We start from the raw sequence: 26,636 nt of genomic DNA on the forward strand, positions 1-26,636 counted from the left end.
CTACTGTTGGTCTACTGACTGCCTGAGCCACACTACTGTTGGTTTACTGACTGCCTGAGCCACACTACTGTTGGTCTACTGACTGCCTGAGCCACACTACTGTTGGTCTACTGCCTGAGCCACATTACTGTTGGTCTATTGACTGAGCCACACTACTGTTGGTCTACTGACTGCCTGAGCCACACTACTGTTGGTCTACTGCCTGAGCCACACTACTGTTGGTCTACTGACTGCCTGAGCCACACTACTGTTGGTCTACTGCCTGAGCCACACTACTGTTGGTCTACTGCCTGAGCCACACTACTGTTGGTCTACTGCCTGAGCCACACTACTGTTGGTCTACTGACTGAGCCACACTACTGTTAGTCTACTGCCTGAGCCACACTACTGTTGGTCTACTGCCTGAGCCACACTACTGTTGGTCTACTGACTGCCTGAGCCACACTACTGTTGGTCTACTGACTGCCTGAGCCACACTACTGTTGGTCTACTGACTGAGCCACACTACTGTTGGTCTACTGCCTGAGCCACACTACTGTTGGTCTACTGACTGCCTGAGCCACACTACTGTTGGTCTACTGACTGCCTGAGCCACACTACTGTTGGTCTACTGACTGAGCCACACTACTGTTGGTCTACTGCCTGAGCCACACTACTGTTGGTCTACTGACTGAGCCACACTACTGTTGGTCTACTGACTGAGCCACACTACTGTTGGTCTACTGCCTGAGCCACACTACTGTTGGTCTACTGACTGAGCCACACTACTGTTGGTCTACTGCCTGAGCCACACTACTGTTGGTCTACTGACTGAGCCACACTACTGTTGGTCTACTGACTGAGCCACACTACTGTTGGTCTACTGCCTGAGCCACACTACTGTTGGTCTACTGACTGAGCCACACTACTGTTGGTCTACTGACTGCCTGAGCCACACTACTGTTGGTCTACTGCCTGAGCCACACTACTGTTGGTCTACTGACTGAGCCACACTACTGTTGGTCTACTGCCTGAGCCACACTACTGTTGGTCTACTGCCTGAGCCACATTACTGTTGGTCTACTGACTGAGCCACACTACTGTTGGTCTACTGACTGAGCCACACTACTGTTAGTCTACTGCCTGAGCCACACTACTGTTGGTCTACTGACTGCCTGAGCCACACTACTGTTGGTCTACTGCCTGAGCCACACTACTGTTGGTCTACTGCCTGAGCCACACTACTGTTGGTCTACTGACTGAGCCACACTACTGTTGGTCTACTGCCTGAGCCACACTACTGTTGGTCTACTGCCTGAGCCACACTACTGTTGGTCTACTGCCTGAGCCACACTACTGTTGGTCTACTGACTGAGCCACACTACTGTTGGTCTACTGACTGCCTGAGCCACACTACTGTTGGTCTACTGCCTGAGCCACACTACTGTTGGTCTACTGCCTGAGCCACACTACTGTTGGTCTACTGACTGCCTGAGCCACACTACTGTTGGTCTACTGCCTGAGCCACACTACTGTTGGTCTACTGACTGCCTGAGCCACACTACTGCTGGTCTACTGCCTGAGCCACACTACTGTTGGTCTACTGCCTACCTGAGCCACACTACTGTTGGTCTACTGACTGAGCCACACTACTGTTGGTCTACTGCCTGAGCCACACTACTGTTGGTCTACTGCCTGAGCCACACTACTGTTGGTCTACTGACTGCCTGAGCCACACTACTGTTGGTCTACTGCCTGAGCCACACTACTGTTGGTCTACTGCCTGAGCCACACTACTGTTGGTCTACTGCCTGAGCCACACTACTGTTGGTCCACTGCCTGAGCCACACTACTGTTGGTCTACTGACTGCCTGAGCCACACTACTGTTGGTCTACTGCCTGAGCCACATTACTGTTGGTCTACTGCCTGAGCCACACTACTGTTGGTCTACTGACTGAGCCACACTACTGTTGGTCTACTGACTGAGCCACACTACTGTTAGTCTACTGCCTGAGCCACACTACTGTTGGTCTACTGACTGCCTGAGCCACACTACTGTTGGTCTACTGCCTGAGCCACACTACTGTTGGTCTACTACCTGAGCCACACTACTGTTGGTCTACTGACTGAGCCACACTACTGTTGGTCTACTGCCTGAGCCACACTACTGTTGGTCTACTGCCTGAGCCACACTACTGTTGGTCTACTGCCTGAGCCACACTACTGTTGGTCTACTGACTGAGCCACACTACTGTTGGTCTACTGACTGCCTGAGCCACACTACTGTTGGTCTACTGCCTGAGCCACACTACTGTTGGTCTACTGACTGCCTGAGCCACACTACTGTTGGTCTACTGACTGAGCCACACTACTGTTGGTCTACTGCCTGAGCCACACTACTGTTGGTCTACTGCCTGAGCCACACTACTGTTGGTCTACTGCCTACCTGAGCCACACTACTGTTGGTCTACTGACTGAGCCACACTACTGTTGGTCTACTGCCTGAGCCACACTACTGTTGGTCTACTGCCTGAGCCACACTACTGTTGGTCTACTGACTGCCTGAGCCACACTACTGTTGGTCTACTGCCTGAGCCACACTACTGTTGGTCTACTGACTGAGCCACACTACTGTTGGTCTACTGCCTGAGCCACACTACTGTTGGTCTACTGCCTGAGCCACACTACTGTTGGTCTACTGCCTGAGCCACATTACTGTTGGTCTACTGCCTGAGCCACACTACTGTTGGTCTACTGACTGCCTGAGCCACACTACTGTTGGTTTACTGACTGCCTGAGCCACACTACTGTTGGTCTACTGACTGCCTGAGCCACACTACTGTTGGTCTACTGCCTGAGCCACATTACTGTTGGTCTATTGACTGAGCCACACTACTGTTGGTCTACTGACTGCCTGAGCCACACTACTGTTGGTCTACTGCCTGAGCCACACTACTGTTGGTCTACTGACTGCCTGAGCCACACTACTGTTGGTCTACTGCCTGAGCCACACTACTGTTGGTCTACTGCCTGAGCCACACTACTGTTGGTCTACTGCCTGAGCCACACTACTGTTGGTCTACTGACTGAGCCACACTACTGTTAGTCTACTGCCTGAGCCACACTACTGTTGGTCTACTGCCTGAGCCACACTACTGTTGGTCTACTGACTGCCTGAGCCACACTACTGTTGGTCTACTGACTGCCTGAGCCACACTACTGTTGGTCTACTGACTGAGCCACACTACTGTTGGTCTACTGCCTGAGCCACACTACTGTTGGTCTACTGACTGCCTGAGCCACACTACTGTTGGTCTACTGACTGCCTGAGCCACACTACTGTTGGTCTACTGACTGAGCCACACTACTGTTGGTCTACTGCCTGAGCCACACTACTGTTGGTCTACTGACTGAGCCACACTACTGTTGGTCTACTGACTGAGCCACACTACTGTTGGTCTACTGCCTGAGCCACACTACTGTTGGTCTACTGACTGAGCCACACTACTGTTGGTCTACTGCCTGAGCCACACTACTGTTGGTCTACTGACTGCCTGAGCCACACTACTGTTGGTCTACTGAGTGGGGCCCTCGTCCTCAGTCAGGCAGGAGATAAGACAACATAGAGGAGAGACGGCGAGCCAGAGATGACAAAGAAGTCTCTCCTGTTTTCCCATAGCACATGAGGTATCCGATGATCCCAGTGCTTGCCTGGGGCTTATCAGCATAGCGAATGCCTCAACAACAAACACTCTGTTTAGGGAGAACGCAAGTTCTCAACGGGCATGGCAGTGTCAGAATTATGTATGTGCGCAATGAAAGAATCTTGTGACCAATGAAAACCTGAAATCCCCAGTGAACTGTGATGCGATCAATCGGTTAGTTCTGTTGCTATATTCAGTCAACAATCAGATTTGACCAGTGCTTTATCATAGTTCTAAAGCACTCTGTCATTTTATTTGATGTAAGTTTTAAAACTTAGCATATATTTAATCATGTCATACCATGATGCTAAACTTGTGGCACAGTATAACTTGAAATTAATTCTACAAATTGTGTCACCACACTGCATCACATGTCCGGTCTTAAACTGGTAAAAACTAGTTTAAAAATGGAAATGGTAAATAGATAAATAAATATATATTAAGATATAAATAAACATATATAAAAGGAAAAGTAACGCACACCAAAAGCCGTGTGGTGCCGACGACTGGAAGCAAACTTAAATTGAAAAAAGTGTTGCACAATAGACTACTTGCACAACTCCACTACTTCCTGAAATGAGTAGGGCATCTTGGTTTCCTGTCCTACACTATTGGATGAACTGATTTATGTCAGGTGTGCCTGATCACTGTTGTTGTGACTGCAAGTAGTCCATACTATTGTTGATCTTGAAGACGGCCAGAGGGCCGAAACGTCAGCCAATTAAAGAAATGCATATGGAGCTAGAGTGTGCAACACTTTTTTCAATTTAAATAGCAGACATATAACATATATTTTTTATTTTATTTTGGTGTCACTGCAACTAAATATTCTTGAGGGGGACAGAGAGTGCAAAGAAACTGGTAGCCATTATAGTTCTAGGTACAGTATATACTATGACTTTGCCTGACTGGGTTCTTCTCAAGGATGTGCTTTAATAAGTTCTGGCATCAGTTTATAGATTGTTAATGAGTTTATAGATTGTTAATGACAGTTTATAGATTGTTAATGACAGTTTAAGATTGTTAATGACAGTTTGAGTTTATAGATTGTTAATGACAGTTTGAGTTTATAGATTGTTAATGACAGTTTATAGATTGTTAATAACAGTTTATAGATTGTTAATGACAGTTTATAGATTGTTAATGACAGTTTATAGATTGTTAATGACAGTTTATAGATTGTTAATGACAGTTTATAGATTGTTAATAACAGTTTATAGATTGTTAATGACAGTTTGAGTTTATAGATTGTTAATGACAGTTTATAGATTGTTAATAACAGTTTATAGATTGTTAATGACAGTTTAAGTTTATAGATTGTTAATAACAGTTTATAGATTGTTAATGACAGGAGGAGCTCAAATAGTTAATCACAGCTACAGAGGGAAATCCGCGCTTCAGCTGACGAACTGCGCCCAACCGGTGCGTCTCAGAAAAGGGGACTGAGTGAACTCATTCTTTCTCATGAGTTAATCACAGCTGTCACAGAAGAATGTTAAAGCACCAAACAAGGGACCTGGGATTAGGACTAATTCGCATGGAACAAATCATTTTCATATTATGCAGTTCAACATCCTTGACAGGACAGTGTTGGTCATAGATCACACATTACTGTACTTGCATACTCCACGGCCTGTGTGATAGTCCAAGCAGATGGATCATGTGAGGTAAAAGCAGTTTTGAGGTGGAAGATGAGGATGGTTCCAGTACCTGAGCAGCGGAGGCCCTGGGCGATGAGGCCCCACATGAAGTTGGCGCAGTACTCGCACCAGTGTGGCCCTCGGAACGTGTGCACCTGGGGTTAGAGGTAGCATGGTTATACACAGGCAGAAACAAATTGTCAGTGTCCTTAACATACACACACAAGTCATTGCTATGTCCAGTCAAAACAGGAGAACCTCTCTTTAGATGGGCTGCATAGAGATTACCCTCTGATCTCAGGCTAGAGTGGATGGGACCCCTAGCCAAATGTGGCCACATTTGTATATACAAGGCAGATTAAAGGATTTACAATAATGTGCATGCATCTGTTCATGTGCATCTGCACCCTTAAAATCCAGGTACATGGGGGCAATACACACACACACACACACACACACACACACACACACACACACACACACACACACACACACACACACACACACACACACACACACACACACACACACACACACACACACACTTTCATTAAGTTAGAGGTAGACTGATGAGTGAAGAGGGCAGGCAACAGGTGGCGAGTGGATAGTTTTTGTTCTTTTTCAAAGGGGAAGTGTACAAAAAGCTGGGGGCTCTTTTAACCTGCAGGTTAACTGAAACCCCAGATACAATTACAAGAATGTTTAGGTGCCCAGAGGCAGAGTATCCATGTGCCTTACATTTATACATTTATAACTCTATTCTCCTTTTCACTTTGTACCATGCACTTACTTACACTATGTAACTGACAGCAGACAAATCTACTGTGTAACTTTTTTTTTTTTTTTTTTTTACACAAAATCAACAGCGTCAGAGAGAAAGGAGTCTAAGAGCTGGAAAATCAATGATGATCAATGGGTTGTGCTGTTAATGGGTTGGGTGTATTCATTAGACACGCTCGATGCATATGGGTGACAGCTGTATGTGTTCTCATGACAAGATCAAAACACACTATGCTTTCTGGGATAAGCACACTGTTAAACTAAGATCAAAACACACTATGCTTTCTGGGATAAGCACACTGTTAAACTAAGATCAAAACACACTATGCTTTCTGGGATAAGCACACAGTTAAAACTAAGATCAACACACACTATGCTCTCTGGGATAAGCACACTGTTAAACTAAGATCAAAACCCACTATGCTCTCTGGGATAAGCACACTGTTAAACTAAGATCAAAACCCACTATGCTCTCTGGGATAAGCACACTGTTAAACTAAGATCAAAACCCACTATGCTTTCTGGGATAAGCACACTGTTAAACTAAGATCAAAACCCACTATGCTTTCTGGGATAAGCACACAGTTAAAACTAAGATCAAAACACACTATGCTCTCTGGGATAAGCACACTGTTAAAACTAAGATCAAAAGCCACTATGCTTTCTGGGATAAGCACACAGTTAAAACTAAGATCAAAACACACTATGCTTTCTGGGATAAGCACACAGTTAAAACTAAGATCAAAACACACTATGCTTTCTGGGATAAGCACACAGTTAAAACTAAGATCAAAACCCACTATGCTTTCTGGGATAAGCACACAGTTAAAACTAAGATCAAAACACACTATGCTTTCTGGGATAAGCACACAGTTAAAACTGAGATCAAAACACACTATGCTTTCTGGGATAAGCACACTGTTAAAACTAAGATCAAAACACACTATGCTTTCTGGGATAAGCACACTGTTAAACTAAGATCAAAAGCCACTATGCTCTCTGGGATAAGCACACAGTTAAAACTAAGATCAAAACACACTATGCTCTCTGGGATAAGCACACTGTTAAACTAAGATCAAAACCCACTATGCTTTCTGGGATAAGCACACAGTTAAAACTAAGATCAAAACACACTATGCTTTCTGGGATAAGCACACTGTTAAACTAAGATCAAACCCCACTATGCTTTCTGGGATAAGCACACAGTTAAAACTAAGATCAAAACCCACTATGCTTTCTGGGATAAGCACACAGTTAAAACTAAGATCAAAACACACTATGCTTTCTGGGATAAGCACACAGTTAAAACTAAGATCAAAACACACTATGCTCTCTGGGATAAGCACACTGTTAAACTAAGATCAAAACCCACTATGCTTTCTGGGATAAGGGTTGCTGTACTCAACGGCTAATATCTACATAACTACTAACTCTACAAACTAACTCTTTTAGACAGAGAAAGCACACATTCTATTAGTACTTTTCTGAACTTTGTGTTCACAAACTCCAAGCAGAAAAGAATCCTCGGCTCTTTTAAAATGAGCCAGAATCCTCAAAAAACGGCCTGGCAGAAGCTACCTACAGCAAAAAAAAAACGGCTGGCAGTCAATGTGTTAAGAACGGGATGAGCCAGCGGCTGATACGGCCGATAAGCTCTGGGGTAAGCACAAAGTTAAACTGTTCACAACTTCTGAGGCAAAAGAAAACTGTGTAAAAGCTCCTTTTCTGGAGATTCTTTTAACATTATAATGAAAAACTGTGTTGTGTGATTGTATTATTTCCTGAGGGGCGGATCAAACCAAGGTGTGAACACAGGGCCTTTAAAGCCGTCACTCACCACACATCCTTTGAGTTACATGAACAGTTGCTCACCTTGAAGTTGTGTATTTTCTCATAGGAGCACTGCTTCTCTGGGCTGTCTTTCAAGGCAGGACTCGGCCGGACCAGAGGGGAGGAGATCTGTGGACAGGAGGCCAACAGTTTAATAGGCTTCCACAGGAGAGTTCCCTTCCTCCCTAGTTTGACTCCCAGAGCCAAAGCCAGCAGCTCCTGACGCTTCCTCTCCTGCCTTTTCGCCTTGTGCGTTATCAGCTCCGCTCCTAAACCTCCTCGGCTGTCTTGCACTGCCATGGCCGTCTGCTCGGGCTCCCACAGGCTCTCCATCTCCTCTGGTGGAACGGTGTGGAGGGGAGAGCGCCAAAGCACAGACACGGCAGCTATACGCTCCACTCTCCTCTGACCCAGGAGGGTGACTGATGACAGCCAGGATGCATCTGATCTGAGTCCAGAGGCAGGAGTGTGGGGGGAGAGGGAGGGTCTGCTAGTGGGCGGCCCCCGGGGGCAGGAGTGTGCCTCGCACAATGGCTCTCTTTCACACGCCCAGAAAGGGAAGAGAGAGAAGAGAACAGGGTCCCTGATGGGGAGGGGCCAGGAGGGAGGCGGGTGCTGCTGTCAGGGCCGCTTCACACAGCTCAACAGCTCTCTAAAGCAGGGTCAATGGTCCAGACACCCTCTCTGTAGCACGGAGCACACTCCCATCACCCTCTCTATAGCACAGAGCACACTCCCATCACCCTCTCTATAGCACAGAGCACACTCCCATCACCCTCCCATCACACTCTCTATAGCACAGAGCACACTCCCATCACCCTCCCATCACCCTCTCTATAGCACGGAGCACACTCCCATCACCCTCCCATCACCCTCTCTCATCACCCTCTCTGTAGCACGGAGCACACTCCCATCACCCTCTCTATAGCACGGAGCACACTCCCATCACCCTCTCTATAGCACGGAGCACACTCCCATCACCCTCTCTATAGCACGGAGCACACTCCCATCACCCTCTCTATAGCACGGAGCACACTCCCATCACCCTCTCATCACCCTCTCTGTAGCACGGAGCACACTCCCATCACCCTCTCTATAGCATGGACCACACTCCCATCACCCTCTCATCACCCTCTCTATAGTACGGAGCACACTCCCATCACCCTCTCTATAGCACGGAGCACACTCCCATCACCCTCTCATCACCCTCTCTATAGTACGGAGCACACTCCCATCACTCTCTCTATAGCACAGAGCACACTCCCATCACCCTCTCTATAGCACGGAGCACACTCCCATCACCCTCTCTATAGCACGGAGCACACTCCCATCACTCTCTCTATAGCACAGTGCACACTCCCATCACCCTCTCTATAGCACGGAGCACACTCCCATCACCCTCTCTGTAGCACGGAGCACACTCCCATCACCCTCTCTATAGCACAGAGCACACTCCCATCACCCTCTCTATAGCACAGAGCACCCTCCCATCACCCTCTCTATAGCACGGAGCACCCTCCCATCACCCTCTCTATAGCACAGAGCACACTCCCATCACCCTCTCTATAGCACAGAGCACCCTCCCATCACCCTCTCTATAGCACGGAGCACCCTCCCATCACCCTCTCTATAGCACAGAGCACACTCCCATCACCCTCTCTATAGCATGGAGCACACTCCCATCACCCTCTCTGTAGCACGGAGCACACTCCCATCACCCTCTCTGTAGCACGGAGCACACTCCCATCACCCTCTCATCACCCTCTCTATAGCACGGAGCACACTCCCATCACCCTCTCTATAGCACAGAGCACACTCCCATCACCCTCTCTATAGCACGGAGCACACTCCCATCACCCTCTCTATAGCACGGAGCACACTCCCATCACCCTCTCATCACCCTCTCTATAGCACGGAGCACACTCCCATCACCCTCTCTATAGCACAGAGCACACTCCCATCACCCTCTCTATAGCACGGAGCACACTCCCATCACCCTCTCTGTAGCACGGAGCACACTCCCATCACCCTCTCATCACCCTCTCTATAGCACGGAGCACACTCCCATCGCCCTCCCATCACCCTCTCTATAGCACAGAGCACACTCCCATCACCCTCTCATCACCCTCTCTATAGCACGGAGCACACTCCCATCGCCCTCTCTATAGCACAGAGCACACTCCCATCACCCTCTCTGTAGCACGGAGCACACTCCCATCACCCTCTCTATAGCATGGAGCACACTCCCATCACCCTCTCTATAGCACAGAGCACACTCCCATCACCCTCTCTGTAGCACGGAGCACACTCCCATCACCCTCTCTATAGCATGGAGCACACTCCCATCAGCACGTCACCTTCCGGACACACTCCACCTCACTTCACTGGAGATAATACTCAACCGCCAGACCCAGATTCTTTGGCCTGCCGGAGCCGCGGCTGTGCCCTCTTAAATCTACTGGATGTTGACCTCAAGCTAGGTCAGTCAGCTGGTGGAATTCCCCACACCGCCGTGCATACTGGAGCCTGCAGACACTCTGACTGCAGACTACTCCCACCAATCACTCTGCTGTCAGTCCACCAGCAGAACCAGACCATCTACTGGGATTGGGAGGGATTAGCGCCATAATCCTTAGTCAGGGCATAATCCCGCAGTGCCCAAATCCAAGTGAAATCCCACAGCGAGCTCATTTTCAAGGCCTGTAGCCATATGTTTTGCCAGCGGGGGGCTGTTGCTGTGTCCATGCTGCATTTGTCCCTTTTTGCTCCGCTTGTAAACATCAAGTCAGCAGCACTAAAAGTGTTTCTGCTCATCTAGTTAATCAACCAACTCTGAATTGAGGGACCATAGGACACTGTCAGCACTGCAAACTGTACATCATACAGATATGAAATACCTGCAATATACAGTATTATGTCTAACTATCAGCGGAAAATTGCAGATAGCAAAGCCTGCAAATGGAAAGACATAATATAATATAACATTTAATGAAGAATACAGGAGAGAAAATGAGTCACAAAGTAGGGAAACTGTTGCTTGAAACAACGAGCGAAGGTCAGAAAGTAAGTAAGTGTAAGATTTGTGAGAATAAAAGCAAGAGAAATGACAGTGGAGTGCTGGAACCCTAGAGGAGAGCTGCAAAGCTGAGATCAATGTGAGGAGTGGCAGCGTACAGGCCTGATAGACACAGAAGCTCTGTTAAAAATCTCTTTGGGGGTCTTTTAGGGAGCAGCCACGCCTCCACATAGGAACTGCTGTCTGAGAGCGACCGTTAACCCAGCGATGGCTGAGGGAGTGACAGGACAGGTGAGGACATTTTTGTCATTGTGGTGAACATCCTCTGAAAGGACCTTCACATGCCATGCCATGTCATACCAGCTCCATGGCTAAATCAGAGGAGACGTACGAGGAGGAGATATTTTAGCCATCTGAGGGAGCAGAATGGGGAAGGGGGGCTGAGAGAATATAAAGAGAGAGGAGGGCTGTGCTCTTTTGTCCCTAGGGCAGATGGCTTCTTGTCTCCTAAAGAAGAGCTGGGAAGAAAGGACACAAAAGGTGGTCAGACTACAAGCCCCGCATTCTTTTCAATGGCCTGGCTCTTTTCTTCCCCCGAAGCTCTGTGAGAGCACAGCTGAGTGGACTCTGTTGTGACTGTGTGAGAGAGCGTGGAAGCACGGGAGAAACCACTGTCACAGTGAGAACGGCAGGACACAACAACGCACGTCTCCCAAACAAAGCAACCCTAACAACTTCTCTACGGCAAACAGACAAATAGAGCTTCTGTGAAGGGTACAGTAGTGAGAGAATATTGTGCGTTAAACTGGAAGTGACAGCCCCTTTGTCAAATGGTTTCAATAGAGAGGCAAAGTGACCGCCTACTTCCTGCTTCAGCACTGTACCAGAGATTTTCAACCGCCATTTATTTTCCCATAGTCATTTCGTAAAATGCTTATACAAATAGTTTTACTTGTTCCAACCAAACGGTTCAGATATATTTAGAAACAGGAGAGACCACATACCATTTCACTTGGACCAAAACGTTAAAAAAAAATGCGGATTTAAAGAAAATATTTTTTCTATGTCGTTTTTTAAAGTTCTGGTCCCAGTGAAATGTTCTATGGTCTCTCCCGATTCTAAATATAGCTGAACCGTTTGGTTTGACGAAGTAAAACTATTTTTATAAGCATTTTACGAAATGTCTATGGGAAAATAAATGGCAGATAAAAATCTCTGGTACAGTGCTGAAGCAGGAAGTAGGCGGTCACTTTGCCTCTCTATAGAGAATGGAACTGTCTTCTGAGGCCGAAAATAAATAATCACTACTAAAAGTCTGCTATTGGAAATGTACGCTTACAGCACTGTGGAGAGCAGCATTTCTGCATTTTACAACTGAAAGACTTGAATGGCTGTTGACTAGTTTTACATGTTTACTGCAGGAAGCTCCAGGGAGAGGAACACGTAAATTAAGCTAACAAACAAGACAATAATTTCTTTAAAAAAATAATAAATAAAAATCCAGGTTATGCAACCGGGCCAGCCTATTCAGCACATTTCTTGGAGACCAAACCAGTGTGGCGAGTGTGAGGTTTGTCCACTGAGGCACTTCCAGCATGTGTGAGAAGACAAGGAGACAGACTGTAGGAGGTTGTTCTACGGCTTGAGCGAAGCATCTCTCACATCTTCCAGGAGGATTTTACTCCTACAAGTCTTTGCACTCATGGCAATACGGAGGTATCAACCTGACACCAAGTAAATACGTGTGAAAGTGACTAGGCCTACTATACAGTGAGGCTACTGTGCCTCTGACGCCTGAGGGTGTGGCTGTGTAATTGGTAAACATGAACTTCTAAAGAGGAAAGAAACCCACAGCGTCGGGTCATTGGACCCAGTCTGTGTTGAAAGGCTGCTATCATCGGAGCTATCACTCACTCACATTCTCATGGATGAATGCAGTGAAGTCAGATTGACAAAAGCACACGGATAACTGATCATCTGAGATTTACACTAGAGCCAGGCTCCATATTTGTACTTGAAACAGGGAGCTTACTGTAGTTCGCATTCACGGTCCATGAAATCCCAGTGTCATTGCTGCAAACAAACAGTGCAGAGCGAAACCCATTGCCATTATTTGATGAGCTTAGAAGCTTGTGTTACGCAAATGTCCTTTAGTCTGCATGTCTTTTAGGACACTAATGAGGGCAGGTCTCTGCTCATTGGCTCATCTTCCTAGAGCAGGGGTTTTCAAAGTGGGAGGTGGGCCTCCCCAAGGGGGGCTCCAGACAGTCTCAGGGAAGGCTCAGTGAATGGACGTGAAAAAATATGACATTAGTTAATACATAAATGATCAAAATGAGATAATATATAATAGCCTAAATGTGCATGGTTTGGTTAAAGAGATACTTCATTGATACAGTAGTTTTCTCACTTTCCCAGATACAAATACATGCCTTCAGACAGACCTTTTGATGTATTTGGTGTAGTCTGAAGTATGTCAAACAGCAACATCGGGTTATCTTGGCACAATCGTTGAGTGGCAATGGGATCGATAATCATGAAGGGTTAGGGGCTTTGTCCAAGCTTTGTCTGAGGGGAGGCCCACAGTCTCAGACTTTGGAAAGCCCTGTCCTAGAGGATGAGAGTGGCATGTGAAGTACTCAGCTCATTTGGAATCTCCAAAAGTCCACAGACTACTGACCAAAGGCCATTAGATCCAAAATGGCTGCATTCATCTTTCAAGCCACAAAGAGCAGATTGAAGACTGATGATGATAACAGTGTGGAAAGCGATGCTCCTGCTGACAGAACTGTCATGTCTCTGTCACTGACTGACTGACCGTCAAGCTGACAAAATATCAGCTGGCAAGTTGATCCGGCCCAAAGCAATAAATCCTTTCTTAAAACTGAAGAACACATAAAGGGTACAACTTATGAAAGACATTTTCTCAGAAGAAGAAAAGGCTATGAAAACAATCTCATCTATTCATAATAAGAGCCTTGTGAATCTCAATTCCAGCATCAGGCAAGAGAGAGAGGGGGGGGATTGATTGTAGTTTAGACTGCCACCTAGTGGAGGGATAGTTATGTGTCTTCCCCAGACAGAAAACAGACATACACCTTCCGGACTGGTAAATCATTCACAGACGGTCGTTCAACAACAGCTCGTCAGTACAAATGACTACAATGTGCAATTTGTCTCGCCCAAGATCAGTGTCTGATACGCATGGCAGTCAGAGCAAAGTCCCAGTCCCCTCGGTCATCATTACCTTTCAGAGGAGGCGATGAAGCATGGCAGAAGACAACACACCCAAGGGCTGCGGGGATAATGTACCTCACTCTCACAGTCCCAGAGAACGTGTCCTCTCCAGAAGCACGCTAGTCTTACTGTAGGTATGAATGCTTCATAATAGGGAAGTGGTTTTCGAAATCATGTTAATATGTCAAAGGGCGGATACTATTTTGCACATGTTGGAATGTCAATGAATTTGAAAAGTATTGGTCCAAATGAGCCAGCATTTGAAAAAAGGAACACCTACTCTTGTAAAATTAGTAGTACCAAATAATTCAAACTAATTGTGGTACTTTCAGGATAACAGAGCTTATATTGTAACAATTTTCCAAACCAGTTCCTCTATATTTTAGAGATATTGAATGCTAAATTTCAGGCAATATTGATTGATTGATTGATTGATTGATTGCTTGATTGATTGATTGCTTGATTGATTGATTGATTGCTTGCTTGCTTGCTTGCTTGATTGGTGGTGGGTGGTCAGTGTCTTGCTCGAGGACACTTCAGTAGGGTGGATGCTTGCTGACATGGAGGCTTGAACCTAGCTTGGGTAAACCCATCCCCCACGTGACCTGCTCTCAGACCTGCTCTCAGTCACTAGGTGACTGGGAACTGAGAGAGCAGGTCACGTGGGGGCTGGGTTTACCTAGGCTAGCTTGAACCCAGATACTCCCACTCCATATTCATTAGGCCACCTTGTTACCCCAAACATACAAGTCAAGCTTGAATGTGGACTCACCCTATCGTCTCTCTGGAAGGTGACTCTGCGCGGCTCCGTGCGTCCCCGGCTCAGCCTGTGCACCATCTTGTCCTTGAGCAGCGACGTGTAGCCCAGATGCTCGTAGATGGGGTTGGTGGTCATTTTGGCGATGTACTCTGCTGCCTTGGTCTCGATGTAGAGCGTGATGAGGCCATCCGTCACCAGGTCATGCACTGACTCGAACCTCTTCTCCCCCACAAAGTGCTTCCCGTCGTTAAATAATCTGTAATTCAGGGTCTGGTGCCCAAACCTAGATTGGGATACATAGACATGGAGGAAGGGAGGGGGGGGAGTGGAGTGAGTGAGTGAGTGAGTGATGAGTGAGTGAGTGAGTGCGTGAGTGATGAGTGAGTGAGTGATGAGTGAGTGAGTGAGTGAGTGAGTGCGTGAGTGAGTGAGTGAGTGCGTGAGTGAGTGAGTGCGTGAGTGAGTGAGTGAGTGAGTGCGTGAGTGAGTGAGTGAGTGAGTGAGTGAGTGCGTGAGTGAGTGAGTGAGTGAGTGGCCAATTCTCCTGCTGTCCCGGTCGTTGCTCCACCCCCTCTGCCGATCTGGGGGGAGTTGTAGCCCGCAGCCGACCAGAGAAGGCACTAGTGCAGTAGTCTGGGCAACTTTCACCCCGCTTTTTGTCATGGGGCGTAAACCACGGAACCAGAATGAACACCGGAAGGCAGTGTGCCAAAAAACGTATTTGTTGCCGTTAGCTTGACGTCTCTTGCCTCGATTAATTGTCTGATGCAAAGCTTCTGTATTGGCTTAAAATATGTGAGATTGTGAATCCGCAATGTTTCTAAAAGAACTTCTTCAAAAACTTTGTTCGGTACGTCCATCTTTTTTGTTGTTTGCCGTTCTGATACTTGGGTCAAATTGTCAAGTTAAAGCCCCAATCAGTAAGATTTTTGACATTTTTTACTGTAATATATCAGTTTTTTAGTCACAGGACATGGTAGATTGACTTGTAACAGGGAGACCCTCGTCTTTATTTATCCCACACCGCCCTCCATTGGCCAGCACTGGGACTAAGCAGTTTGTCTGCCACGTCCCGTAGCAAGAAAAAGAGAAAAGAAAAGCATGCGCGCATGCGCTGTACAGCGGAAGCGCTGTGTTCATGAAAACAAGGAAGTAACTCGATTCGGATTTGCTACGAAAATGATGTTTCACGGAACTATGGATTATTATTTCATCACGTGGTGAGTACCCGATGTCACAACATGTACATAGAGCTTCTGGCGCTGTGTTTTGTTGACTTTGAACGGCGATATCGTTATCGATACTAATGCACGCAGAGGGCGCTTGGAAAAGTTACTGAATGGGGCTTTAACGTAAAAGTTGACGAGCTAGAAACGCTGCCCATCCGGTCTAGGGTGGGCTCTAGGGCGGAACCAGGTAGGGTGACAAAATCAATTGTGAGCGGAAGCCAGGCTCTTTCTCGCCGAGAAGAGCCTGGTGACGCGAGGTTACTAGTGCAGTGACACTGACCAGTATAAACATGTTTCAACGTAGCTTTGAGTTTAGGATGTTGCCGGCGGCAGCTAGACATAGCAGCTTGACAAAGGGGTCCCAGGGGATTCCCCAGCAAAATGAGTCAATTGTGTGATTTCACTATGATTTCAGTGACTAGAAGTTAGCCCAAGGAGAGAATGTAGTGTATATACTTGGTCATAGCTTTCACTCTCTCCTGTTATCTCCCCATCTACATTAGAGTATACTTGCACTGTTCACGTCAGCTGTGTCGAGTACAATTTTTGGGGTAACTGCAGACCAGGCACGCCGGCCATGGCGTAGGCCTACGGCGAGGGTTTTGACCGACCATAAATTTCACTTTAATCCAGCTTCCCATCCGCAGACAAGGCCAACTGTGCCTGGATAGACACCCAACCAAGCCGGAGGTAACACGGGGGCTCAAACCTGCGACCCTCGTGTTGGTAGGCAGGGAATCAATCGCTGCACTACCTGTGCTGCATACTGACGGTGTTAATACCTTAAGGCCAAGGTGTGTGTCCCTGGCTGTCTTTGGCTCTCTCTGATGAGGTAAGCACCCTCTGCACCCCCCAGCAGCTCATCTGCATATTCTCGAGAGATCATGCCATGGAATCTGTGAGAAACAACATGGTCGCTTTAGTTCCTCCATAATCCAAATAAATAAATAACTCCACACACCCACACACCCACACTAGAGATGTAACGATATGACAATTTCACATCACGATTATCGTGACCAAAATTATCATATCACGGTTATCGTATTATCACGGTATTAGTAAAAAAATGCTGAAAATGTTCAAAAAGTACTGAGAGACTCACTGAAATCATTTTACAACGTTTTATATTGAAAAGTCAGACCCAAAAAGGATTGATACACTCACTGAAATCATTTCTCTAAGGCTGCACGTTTGCATCTGTGGGACTGTTGCCAACTTTGGTTGATGATGGACAGTATTTACCATGTTTTTCAAAGCACTGTAATCATGGTAATCATGGTACCACGGTTTTAATGATAATGAAAATTTGAAACGGTACGGTTATCGTAAGGAATTTTATCAAGGTTATCATTTAAAACCGGTTATCGTTACATCCCTAACCCACACACACACACACCCCCCCACACACACACACAGACACACACACACACACACACACACACACACACACACGCACACACGTACATTTTAGGTGTTAATCTCACACTCTTATTGAGAGCATCTTATCAGAGCTCTCTCACACACACACATGGAAATAAATACACACAGACATACGCACAAAGCCAGAACCACCCACCCACCCACCCACAAGTCTTAAAACCCCTAACCACATCTAATGCTAGACAATTATGATAAAACACAGCTACTCTCAGCACAGGCATATTGGGAAAAGGTATAAAAAACAACAACAATAATTAAATGACACTCACTCTCTGCCATAATATTTGGGTCTGCTCTCCATCTGTAAAGCAGAGAAGACATATTGGCTGGAGTGATCTGATATGAAAGCTCACTTAAATGGCATTGCCAATTGTTCTGACAGCAAGAAAGATAAAGGGCTCTACACCACAGGACACATTATCTCTGTTGCCCACAGAGTGTGGAGGTGGATTAGACAGTGCAAAACAACAAAAACACTGCTGATTGATGGCCAGCTGTGAAATGTAATATTCAGTGTCATACTGGTGGTGTATAGTGTATCACCAGTGTGTCATACTGGTGGTGTATAGTGTATCACCACTGTGTCATACTGGTGGTGTATAGTGTATCATCACTGTGTCATACTGGTGGTGTATAGTGTATCACCACTGTGTCATACTGGTGGTGTATAGTGTATCATCACTGTGTCATACTGGTGGTGTATAGTGTATCACCACTGTGTCATACTGGTGGTGTATAGTGTATCACCACTGTGTCATACTGGTGGTGTATAGTGTATCATCACTGTGTCATCTGGTGGTGTGTAGTGTATCACCACTGTGTCATACTGGTGGTGTATAGTGTATCACCACTGTGTCATACTGGTGGTGTATAGTGTATCATCACTGTGTCATGCTGGTGGTGTATAGTGTATCATCACTGTGTCATACTGGTGGTGTGTAGTGTATCATCACTGTGTCATACTGGTGGTGTATAGTGTATCACCACTGTGTCATACTGGTGGTGTATAGTGTATCATCACTGTGTCATACTGGTGGTGTGTAGTGTATCACCACTGTGTCATACTGGTGGTGTATAGTGTATCACCACTGTGTCATACTGGTGGTGTATAGTGTATCATCACTGTGTCATACTGGTGGTGTATAGTGTATCACCAGTGTCATACTGGTGGTGTATAGTGTATCACCACTGTGTCATACTGGTGGTGTATAGTGTATCATCACTGTGTCATACTGGTGGTGTATAGTGTATCACCACTGTGTCATACTGGTGGTGTATAGTGTATCACCACTGTGTCATACTGGTGGTGTATAGTGTATCATCACTGTGTCATGCTGGTGGTGTATAGTGTATCATCACTGTGTCATGCTGGTGGTGTATAGTGTATCACCAGTGTCATACTGGTGGTGTATAGTGTATCACCACTGTGTCATACTGGTGGTGTATAGTGTATCATCACTGTGTCATACTGGTGGTGTATAGTGTATCACCACTGTGTCATACTGGTGGTGTATAGTGTATCACCACTGTGTCATACTGGTGGTGTATAGTGTATCATCACTGTGTGGTACTGGTGGTGTATAGTGTATCACCACTGTGTCATACTGGTGGTGTATAGTGTATCACCACTGTGTCATACTGGTGGTGTATAGTGTATCACCACTGTGTCATACTGGTGGTGTATAGTGTATCACCACTGTGTCATACTGGTGGTGTATAGTGTATCATCACTGTGTCATACTGGTGGTGTATAGTGTATCATCACTGTGTCATACTGGTGGTGTATAGTGTATCACCACTGTGTCATACTGGTGGTGTATAGTGTATCACCACTGTGTCATACTGGTGGTGTGTAGTGTATCATCACTGTGTCATACTGGTGGTGTATAGTGTATCACCACTGTGTCATACTGGTGGTGTATAGTGTATCACCACTGTGTCATACTGGTGGTGTATAGTGTATCACCACTGTGTCATACTGGTGGTGTATAGTGTATCACCACTGTGTCATACTGGTGGTGTATAGTGTATCATCACTGTGTCATACTGGTGGTGTATAGTGTATCACCACTGTGTCATACTGGTGGTGTATAGTGTATCATCACTGTGTCATACTGGTGGTGTATAGTGTATCATCACTGTGTCATACTGGTGGTGTATAGTGTATCACCACTGTGTCATACTGGTGGTGTATAGTGTATCACCACTGTGTCATACTGGTGGTGTATAGAGTATCATCACTGTGTCATACTGGTGGTGTATAGTGTATCATCACTGTGTCATACTGGTGGTGTATAGTGTATCACCACTGTGTCATACTGGTGGTGGGTAGCGTATCACCACTGTGTCATACTGGTGGTGTATAGTGTATCACCACTGTGTCATACTGGTGGTGTATAGTGTATCACCACTGTGTCATACTGGTGGTGTATAGAGTATCATCACTGTGTCATACTGGTGGTGTATAGTGTATCATCACTGTGTCATACTGGTGGTGTATAGTGTATCACCACTGTGTCATACTGGTGGTGGGTAGCGTATCACCACTGTGTCATACTGGTGGTGTATAGTGCTGTGTCATACTGGTGGTGTATAGTGTATCATCACTGTGTCATACTGGTGGTGTATAGTGTATCACCACTGTGTCATACTTGTGGTGTATAGTGTATCACCACTGTGTCATACTGGTGGTGTATAGTGTATCATCACTGTGTCATACTGGTGGTGTATAGTGTATCACCACTGTGTCATACTTGTGGTGTATAGTGTATCACCACTGTGTCATACTGGTGGTGTATAGTGTATCATCACTGTGTCATACTGGTGGTGTATAGTGTATCACCACTGTGTCATACTGGTGGTGTATAGTGTATCATCACTGTGTCATACTGGTGGTGTATAGTGTATCATCACTGTGTCATACTGGTGGTGTATAGTGTATCATCACTGTGTCATACTGGTGGTGTATAGTGTATCACCACTGTGTCATACTGGTGGTGTGTAGCGTATCACCACTGTGTCATACTGGTGGTGTATAGTGTATCACCACTGTGTCATACTGGTGGTGTATAGTGTATCACCACTGTGTCATACTGGTGGTGTATAGTGTATCACCACTGTGTCATACTGGTGGTGTATAGTGTATCACCACTGTGTCATACTGGTGGTGTATAGTGTATCATCACTGTGTGGTACTGGTGGTGTATAGTGTATCATCACTGTGTCGTACTGGTGGTGTATAGTGTATCACCACTGTGTCATACTGGTGGTGTATAGTGTATCATCACTGTGTCATACTGGTGGTGTATAGTGTATCACCACTGTGTCATACTGGTGGTGTATAGTGTATCACCACTGTGTCATACTGGTGGTGTGTAGTGTATCACCACTGTGTCATACTGGTGGTGTATAGTGTATCACCACTGTGTCATACTGGTGGTGTATAGTGTATCATCACTGTGTCATACTGGTGGTGTATAGTGTATCATCACTGTGTCATGCTGGTGGTGTATAGTGTATCATCACTGTGTGGTACTGGTGGTGTATAGTGTATCACCACTGTGTGGTACTGGTGGTGTATAGTGTATCATCACTGTGTGGTACTGGTGGTGTATAGTGTATCACCACTGTGTGGTACTGGTGGTGTATAGTGTATCACCACTGTGTGGTACTGGTGGTGTATAGTGTATCACCACTGTGTCATACTGGTGGTGTGTAGTGTATCACCACTGTGTCATACTGGTGGTGTATAGTGTATCACCACTGTGTCATACTGGTGGTGTATAGTGTATCACCACTGTGTCATACTGGTGGTGTATAGTGTATCACCACTGTGTCATACTGGTGGTGTGTAGTGTATCATCACTGTGTCATACTGGTGGTGTGTAGTGTATCATCACTGTGTCATGCTGGTGGTGTATAGTGTATCATCAGTGTGTCATACTGGTGGTGTATAGTGTATCATCAGTGTGTCATACTGGTGGTGTATAGTGTATCACCACTGTGTCATACTGGTGGTGTGTAGTGTATCACCACTGTGTCATACTGGTGGTGTATAGTGTATCACCACTGTGTCATACTGGTGGTGTGTAGTGTATCACCACTGTGTCATACTGGTGGTGTATAGTGTATCACCACTGTGTCATACTGGTGGTGTATAGTGTATCACCACTGTGTCATACTGGTGGTGTATAGTGTATCACCACTGTGTCATACTGGTGGTGTGTAGTGTATCACCACTGTGTCATACTGGTGGTGTATAGTGTATCACCACTGTGTCATACTGGTGGTGTATAGTGTATCATCAGTGTGTCATACTGGTGGTGTATAGTGTATCACCACTGTGTCATACTGGTGGTGTGTAGTGTATCACCACTGTGTCATACTGGTGGTGTATAGTGTATCACCACTGTGTCATACTGGTGGTGTGTAGTGTATCACCACTGTGTCATACTGGTGGTGTATAGTGTATCACCACTGTGTCATACTGGTGGTGTATAGTGTATCATCACTGTGTCATACTGGTGGTGTATAGTGTATCATCACTGTGTCATACTGGTGGTGTATAGTGTATCACCACTGTGTCATACTGGTGGTGTATAGTGTATCATCACTGTGTCATGCTGGTGGTGTATAGTGTATCACCACTGTGTCATACTGGTGGTGTATAGTGTATCACCACTGTGTCATACTGGTGGTGTATAGTGTATCATCACTGTGTCATACTGGTGGTGTGTAGTGTATCACCACTGTGTCATACTGGTGGTGTATAGTGTATCATCACTGTGTCATACTGGTGGTGTATAGTGTATCACCACTGTGTCATACTGGTGGTGTATAGTGTATCACCAGTGTCATACTGGGGCAGTTTGGGCCTTTCTAATGGACATGCCAGCATAAAGACATCCTTCACTGTAATGATATGGGGTGCTTTATCTGGCATGACTTTGATCAAGTCATCTTGTAAAGAGCCCTGTCAGTGCTAAACACTACCAGCATAATGCAGTGAACTCATTATCCAGGCCGTCTATAGCAGGGGTGGGCAATTATTTTTCATGGGGGGGCCACATGAGAAACCCAGATTGTTGCCGGGGGCCGAACAAATATTGTCATGCCGTGACCCAGGAATGGGTAACTTTGATGATAGAGAGGGCCACAAACAATTTCCTCGCTACCAGGTTTTGCTGAGGGCCGAACGGCGCCAGCGTGAACAATTTGGTGCATTTGAAGCCAGGTTTAGAGGAATAACTCATTTTAAATGAACAGTTGTGATGTCATTATTCAGTCTTAACCACCAATATTTGATCCCTTTCTCACTCACTCCTATGTCACCACCTGCTCTCAGGGCTTGAAATTAACTTTTTTGACCACCTGCCAATATGGCTGCTAGATTTTAAAGTTACCAGCCAATTAGAATTTCCACTAGCTGAAATGTTTTTCTTGAAATAAACCGGAATATGAGTGGGTTAATTTCAGTATATATCAGTAAGTGTCCCGGGATGATCAAAGCCTGTGTTGAGGGCCACACGAACAAAAATGCAGTCTTGAAGCTAAATAGATCCAAAACCAATGAGTTATTTGAGTGATTTAAATTTCTACTTCAATGTAGCCTTTTAGTCATAAAGATTATTGAAAGATTCCATATTCCAGACTGAAATGCTATAACAGAAGTGGAGTATTGGCCAGAATATGACATGAACATTTGGACACTTATTCAGCGGGTATCTTGCATGTTGCGTTCAGGTGCACTGTGTGTGTAAAAAAAATATTTTTTTGCAATTCCATCGCGGGCCACACAGGTGGCGCCCGCGCCGTATTTTGCCCATGTGTGGTCTATAGCCTACAAAACAGTCGAAAACACCATCTCAGTTGCCACTGCAGATGCTCTTAATCTCAGTTAGGAATTAGGATCATAACTGGTTTATTGAAAATGTATTGGCAACATGTCAAACATCATTTTGTGATCTTCAAATTATTGGATGGCCACTTCTGCTTTGCTGAAAGGAGAAATGTTATCCTGGGAAAACACTATTCCCTTCAAAATAAAGAAATGGGGTGAACTGTTACTGGTGGCTCAGCTGGCTGAGGTGCACACCACATAATTGTGACCTGCTGGTTTTATATACTCCAACAGACTCTTGGATGTTATCCATTCTCTGTCAGCTGTCCAAATCGTGGAAATGCAATAATGATAATAATTATAATGATAATAATAGTAATAGTAATAGTAATAATAACAATAATAATAATAATAATAACAATAACAATAATATAATAATAATACTAATAATAATAATACCGTAACAAGAACAAGAACAACAACAATCCCACAGAACCTCCAGACTCCTTCATTAACACAGGACTTGATGTCTGTGTCTTTGATTTGAACATATACTGCAGCCTGTAGCACACCTGTGTACAGATGTACTGACCATACACTGCAGCCTGTAGCACACCTGTGTACAGATGTACTGACCATACACTGCAGCCTGTAGCACACCTGTGTACAGATTTGGGGTGCTCCGATCCGGCTAAGCCACGATCCGATCCGATTCCGATTCCTGGGGTCACGATCTGATTCCAGAATTGATTCTCGATTCCAACGATTCTCGATTCCAACGATTCTCGATTCCAACGATTCTCGATTCCAGAATCTAGAATCGATTCTCAATTATGTAGTTTTATATTGCAATAACACACAAAGGTAAATCTAAGACAAAAAATGACAAATGTATTAATGCTGAACTTCAAATTCAACTTCTGAAGTATTACAGTCAGGGCCTAAATTCATTTTGCAAACTAGGGGGGAATTCCCCCCTTATGTTCTTCAGATAAGATGGATTTATAGGCTGGGGGGGATCTGTAGACTTTGAGAAGGATTTATAGATTTTGGGGGGAATACATTAATCAGAGTTCTTAAGTGCAAGAGGTGGTGGCACCATGGCAGTACAGTACACAATTGACATGAACATTTGGACACTTATTCAGCCGGTATCTTGCATGTTGCCTTCAGGTGCACTGTAACAAAAAAATAAAAAAATAAAAAAAAATACAATACAAAGAAGAATCGATTCTTGGGATTTTGGAATCGATCCAGGAATCGTGGCATTAAGAATCGTGATCCTTTCAGAATCGATTTTTTGGAGCACCCCTAGTACAGATGTACTGACCATACACTGCAGCCTGTAGCACGCCTGTGTACAGACAGATGTACTGACCATACACTGCAGCCTGTAGCACACCTGTGTACAGACAGATGTACTGACCATACACTGCAGCCTGTAGCACACCTGTGTACAGACAGATGTACTGACCATACACTGCAGCCTGTAGCACACCTGTGTACAGATGTACTGACCATACACTGCAGCCTGTAGCACGCCTGTGTACAGATGTACTGACCATACACTGCAGCCTGTAGCATGTCTGTGTACAGATGTACTGACCTCCTGAGGGCAGGTGATCCTCTTTGGCCTCGGTGCCTCCTGCTGTAGCTGGTACACTGTTGGAGAAATACATGCTGTTAATGTGGCTCTTCTGAGTTATGTGCATAGCTCAGTGCAAAACTTGAAACACGTCAGTTACATGTTGTAGTAGTTCATGATCCAAAAACACGTTCAGCAGCATATCATCAAAAGAGGAAGTAAGACACACAGCATGTCTCCACCTCATTGCTAAATCTCCTCAAGTCCAGTTTGTGACATTGCCCCGCCCAGGTACAACAGCGGCCTTTAGCTAAGATTATGCGCGGCTAACCACTTAGTGGTTTACATGGCAGGAGTCATGTCTCTGGAATCCCTTTGTGTGTGAGTGAGGACATATTTCACAGCGGAGGTGCTGTTCTACCATGCTCACAGTGTACATTCTTCATTTGGACTCCAACAGACCCCGACACATGCAGCACAAGCAGGTTTCATATGGCTTAGGCATAGTTCACGTGTTGGGAGAACTCAAAGTAAAGCAGTGGAACCAGTGAAAATGGAACTGAGGAATTTGTGGCATGCATACAAATCGCCACATGCAACCTAGCAGCCCCATAGAGTTATGATATTTGTTTATTTGTTTATTAAAAGGATCCCCATTAGCTGGACGCCTTGGCGTCGAGCTAGTCTTCCTGGGGTCCATGACAGACAAACATAGAACATTAAAACATTCAAATCATTAGTAAAATCATATCAGTACATTAGAAACATTAGAAACATACATTAGAAACATAGCCTACATTAGAAACATCAATACTTTCATAACATTAAAATTACATTAAAATATAGCAGTCCTACGGTCATGTCAAAACATTCATAATCAAAACACTGGAAACAATTGCTACCACATATTTGGTTGGTCCTGCAGGTGTGATCGTAGGCTTCTCTTAAAGCAAGCCAGTCCACTGATTAAAGAAATGTTTCCTGGAAGATTATTCCACATCTTCACAGCCCTATAATTTAAAGCTCTTTTTAAGCTGTTTGACCTTGGAAGGGGAAGGGTCATCTGCCCCCTGCTGGCCGCTCTAGTAGCGTGCAGGTGAGTCTCAGCACTGTAGACAATTGTTCTAGAAATAAATCCAGGTATCTGAGTGTTGATGACTTTGTGAAAAAACACAAGTGTGTTGGATGTCAGTCTTTTCTCCACACAAAACCATCTTAGCTTTCTATGCATTTCGGCAACATTGGTCCTCGAGGAGCAACTTAGTGCAAGTCTAGCTCCTTTGTTTTGAGTTATTTGTAACTTCCTTATATCAGAATCAGTACTTAAATAGAAGAGAAAGGCCAACACACTCAGCTGCCGTTTCCACCGTTTCAAAGTCATTTTGACAATGGTATACTTCCCTTCACCAATTCACAATGGAAATAGGATCACAACAGTCGAATCGGCATATATCGGAATATAGGCTATAAATGCTGGATTATGAATGGATTAACTTTACTGATTTATAAATGCACCCCTCCTTGATACTTCTCCCTAAGGAATTTGGCAGTTCATGACCGTGTGGATGAGGATGGAAGAGTAAAAAATGAAGG

General features: G+C 45.3%; 1 protein-coding gene across 2 annotated transcripts in view; it reads right to left on the bottom strand.

The window, feature by feature from the left end:
• chn2 (chimerin 2) overlaps positions 1–26,636 on the bottom strand; it is a 47,927-nt gene that overhangs the window by 7,081 nt on the left and 14,210 nt on the right. For both annotated transcript variants that reach the window (XM_083640111.1, XM_083640112.1), the window contains 6 exons: positions 25,065–25,120; positions 17,889–17,920; positions 16,959–17,072; positions 14,960–15,230; positions 7,977–8,063; positions 5,395–5,479 (listed from right to left, as the gene is read on the bottom strand). In XM_083640111.1, the coding sequence (XP_083496237.1) occupies positions 5,395–5,479; positions 7,977–8,063; positions 14,960–15,230; positions 16,959–17,072; positions 17,889–17,920; positions 25,065–25,120 (645 nt within the window). The remainder of the gene's footprint in view (positions 1–5,394; positions 5,480–7,976; positions 8,064–14,959; positions 15,231–16,958; positions 17,073–17,888; positions 17,921–25,064; positions 25,121–26,636) is intronic.

The sequence above is a fragment of the Poromitra crassiceps genome (genome assembly GCF_964638095.1).
Source record: "Poromitra crassiceps genome assembly, chromosome: 1".
In the NCBI taxonomy this organism is placed as follows: Eukaryota; Metazoa; Chordata; class Actinopteri; order Beryciformes; family Melamphaidae; genus Poromitra; species Poromitra crassiceps.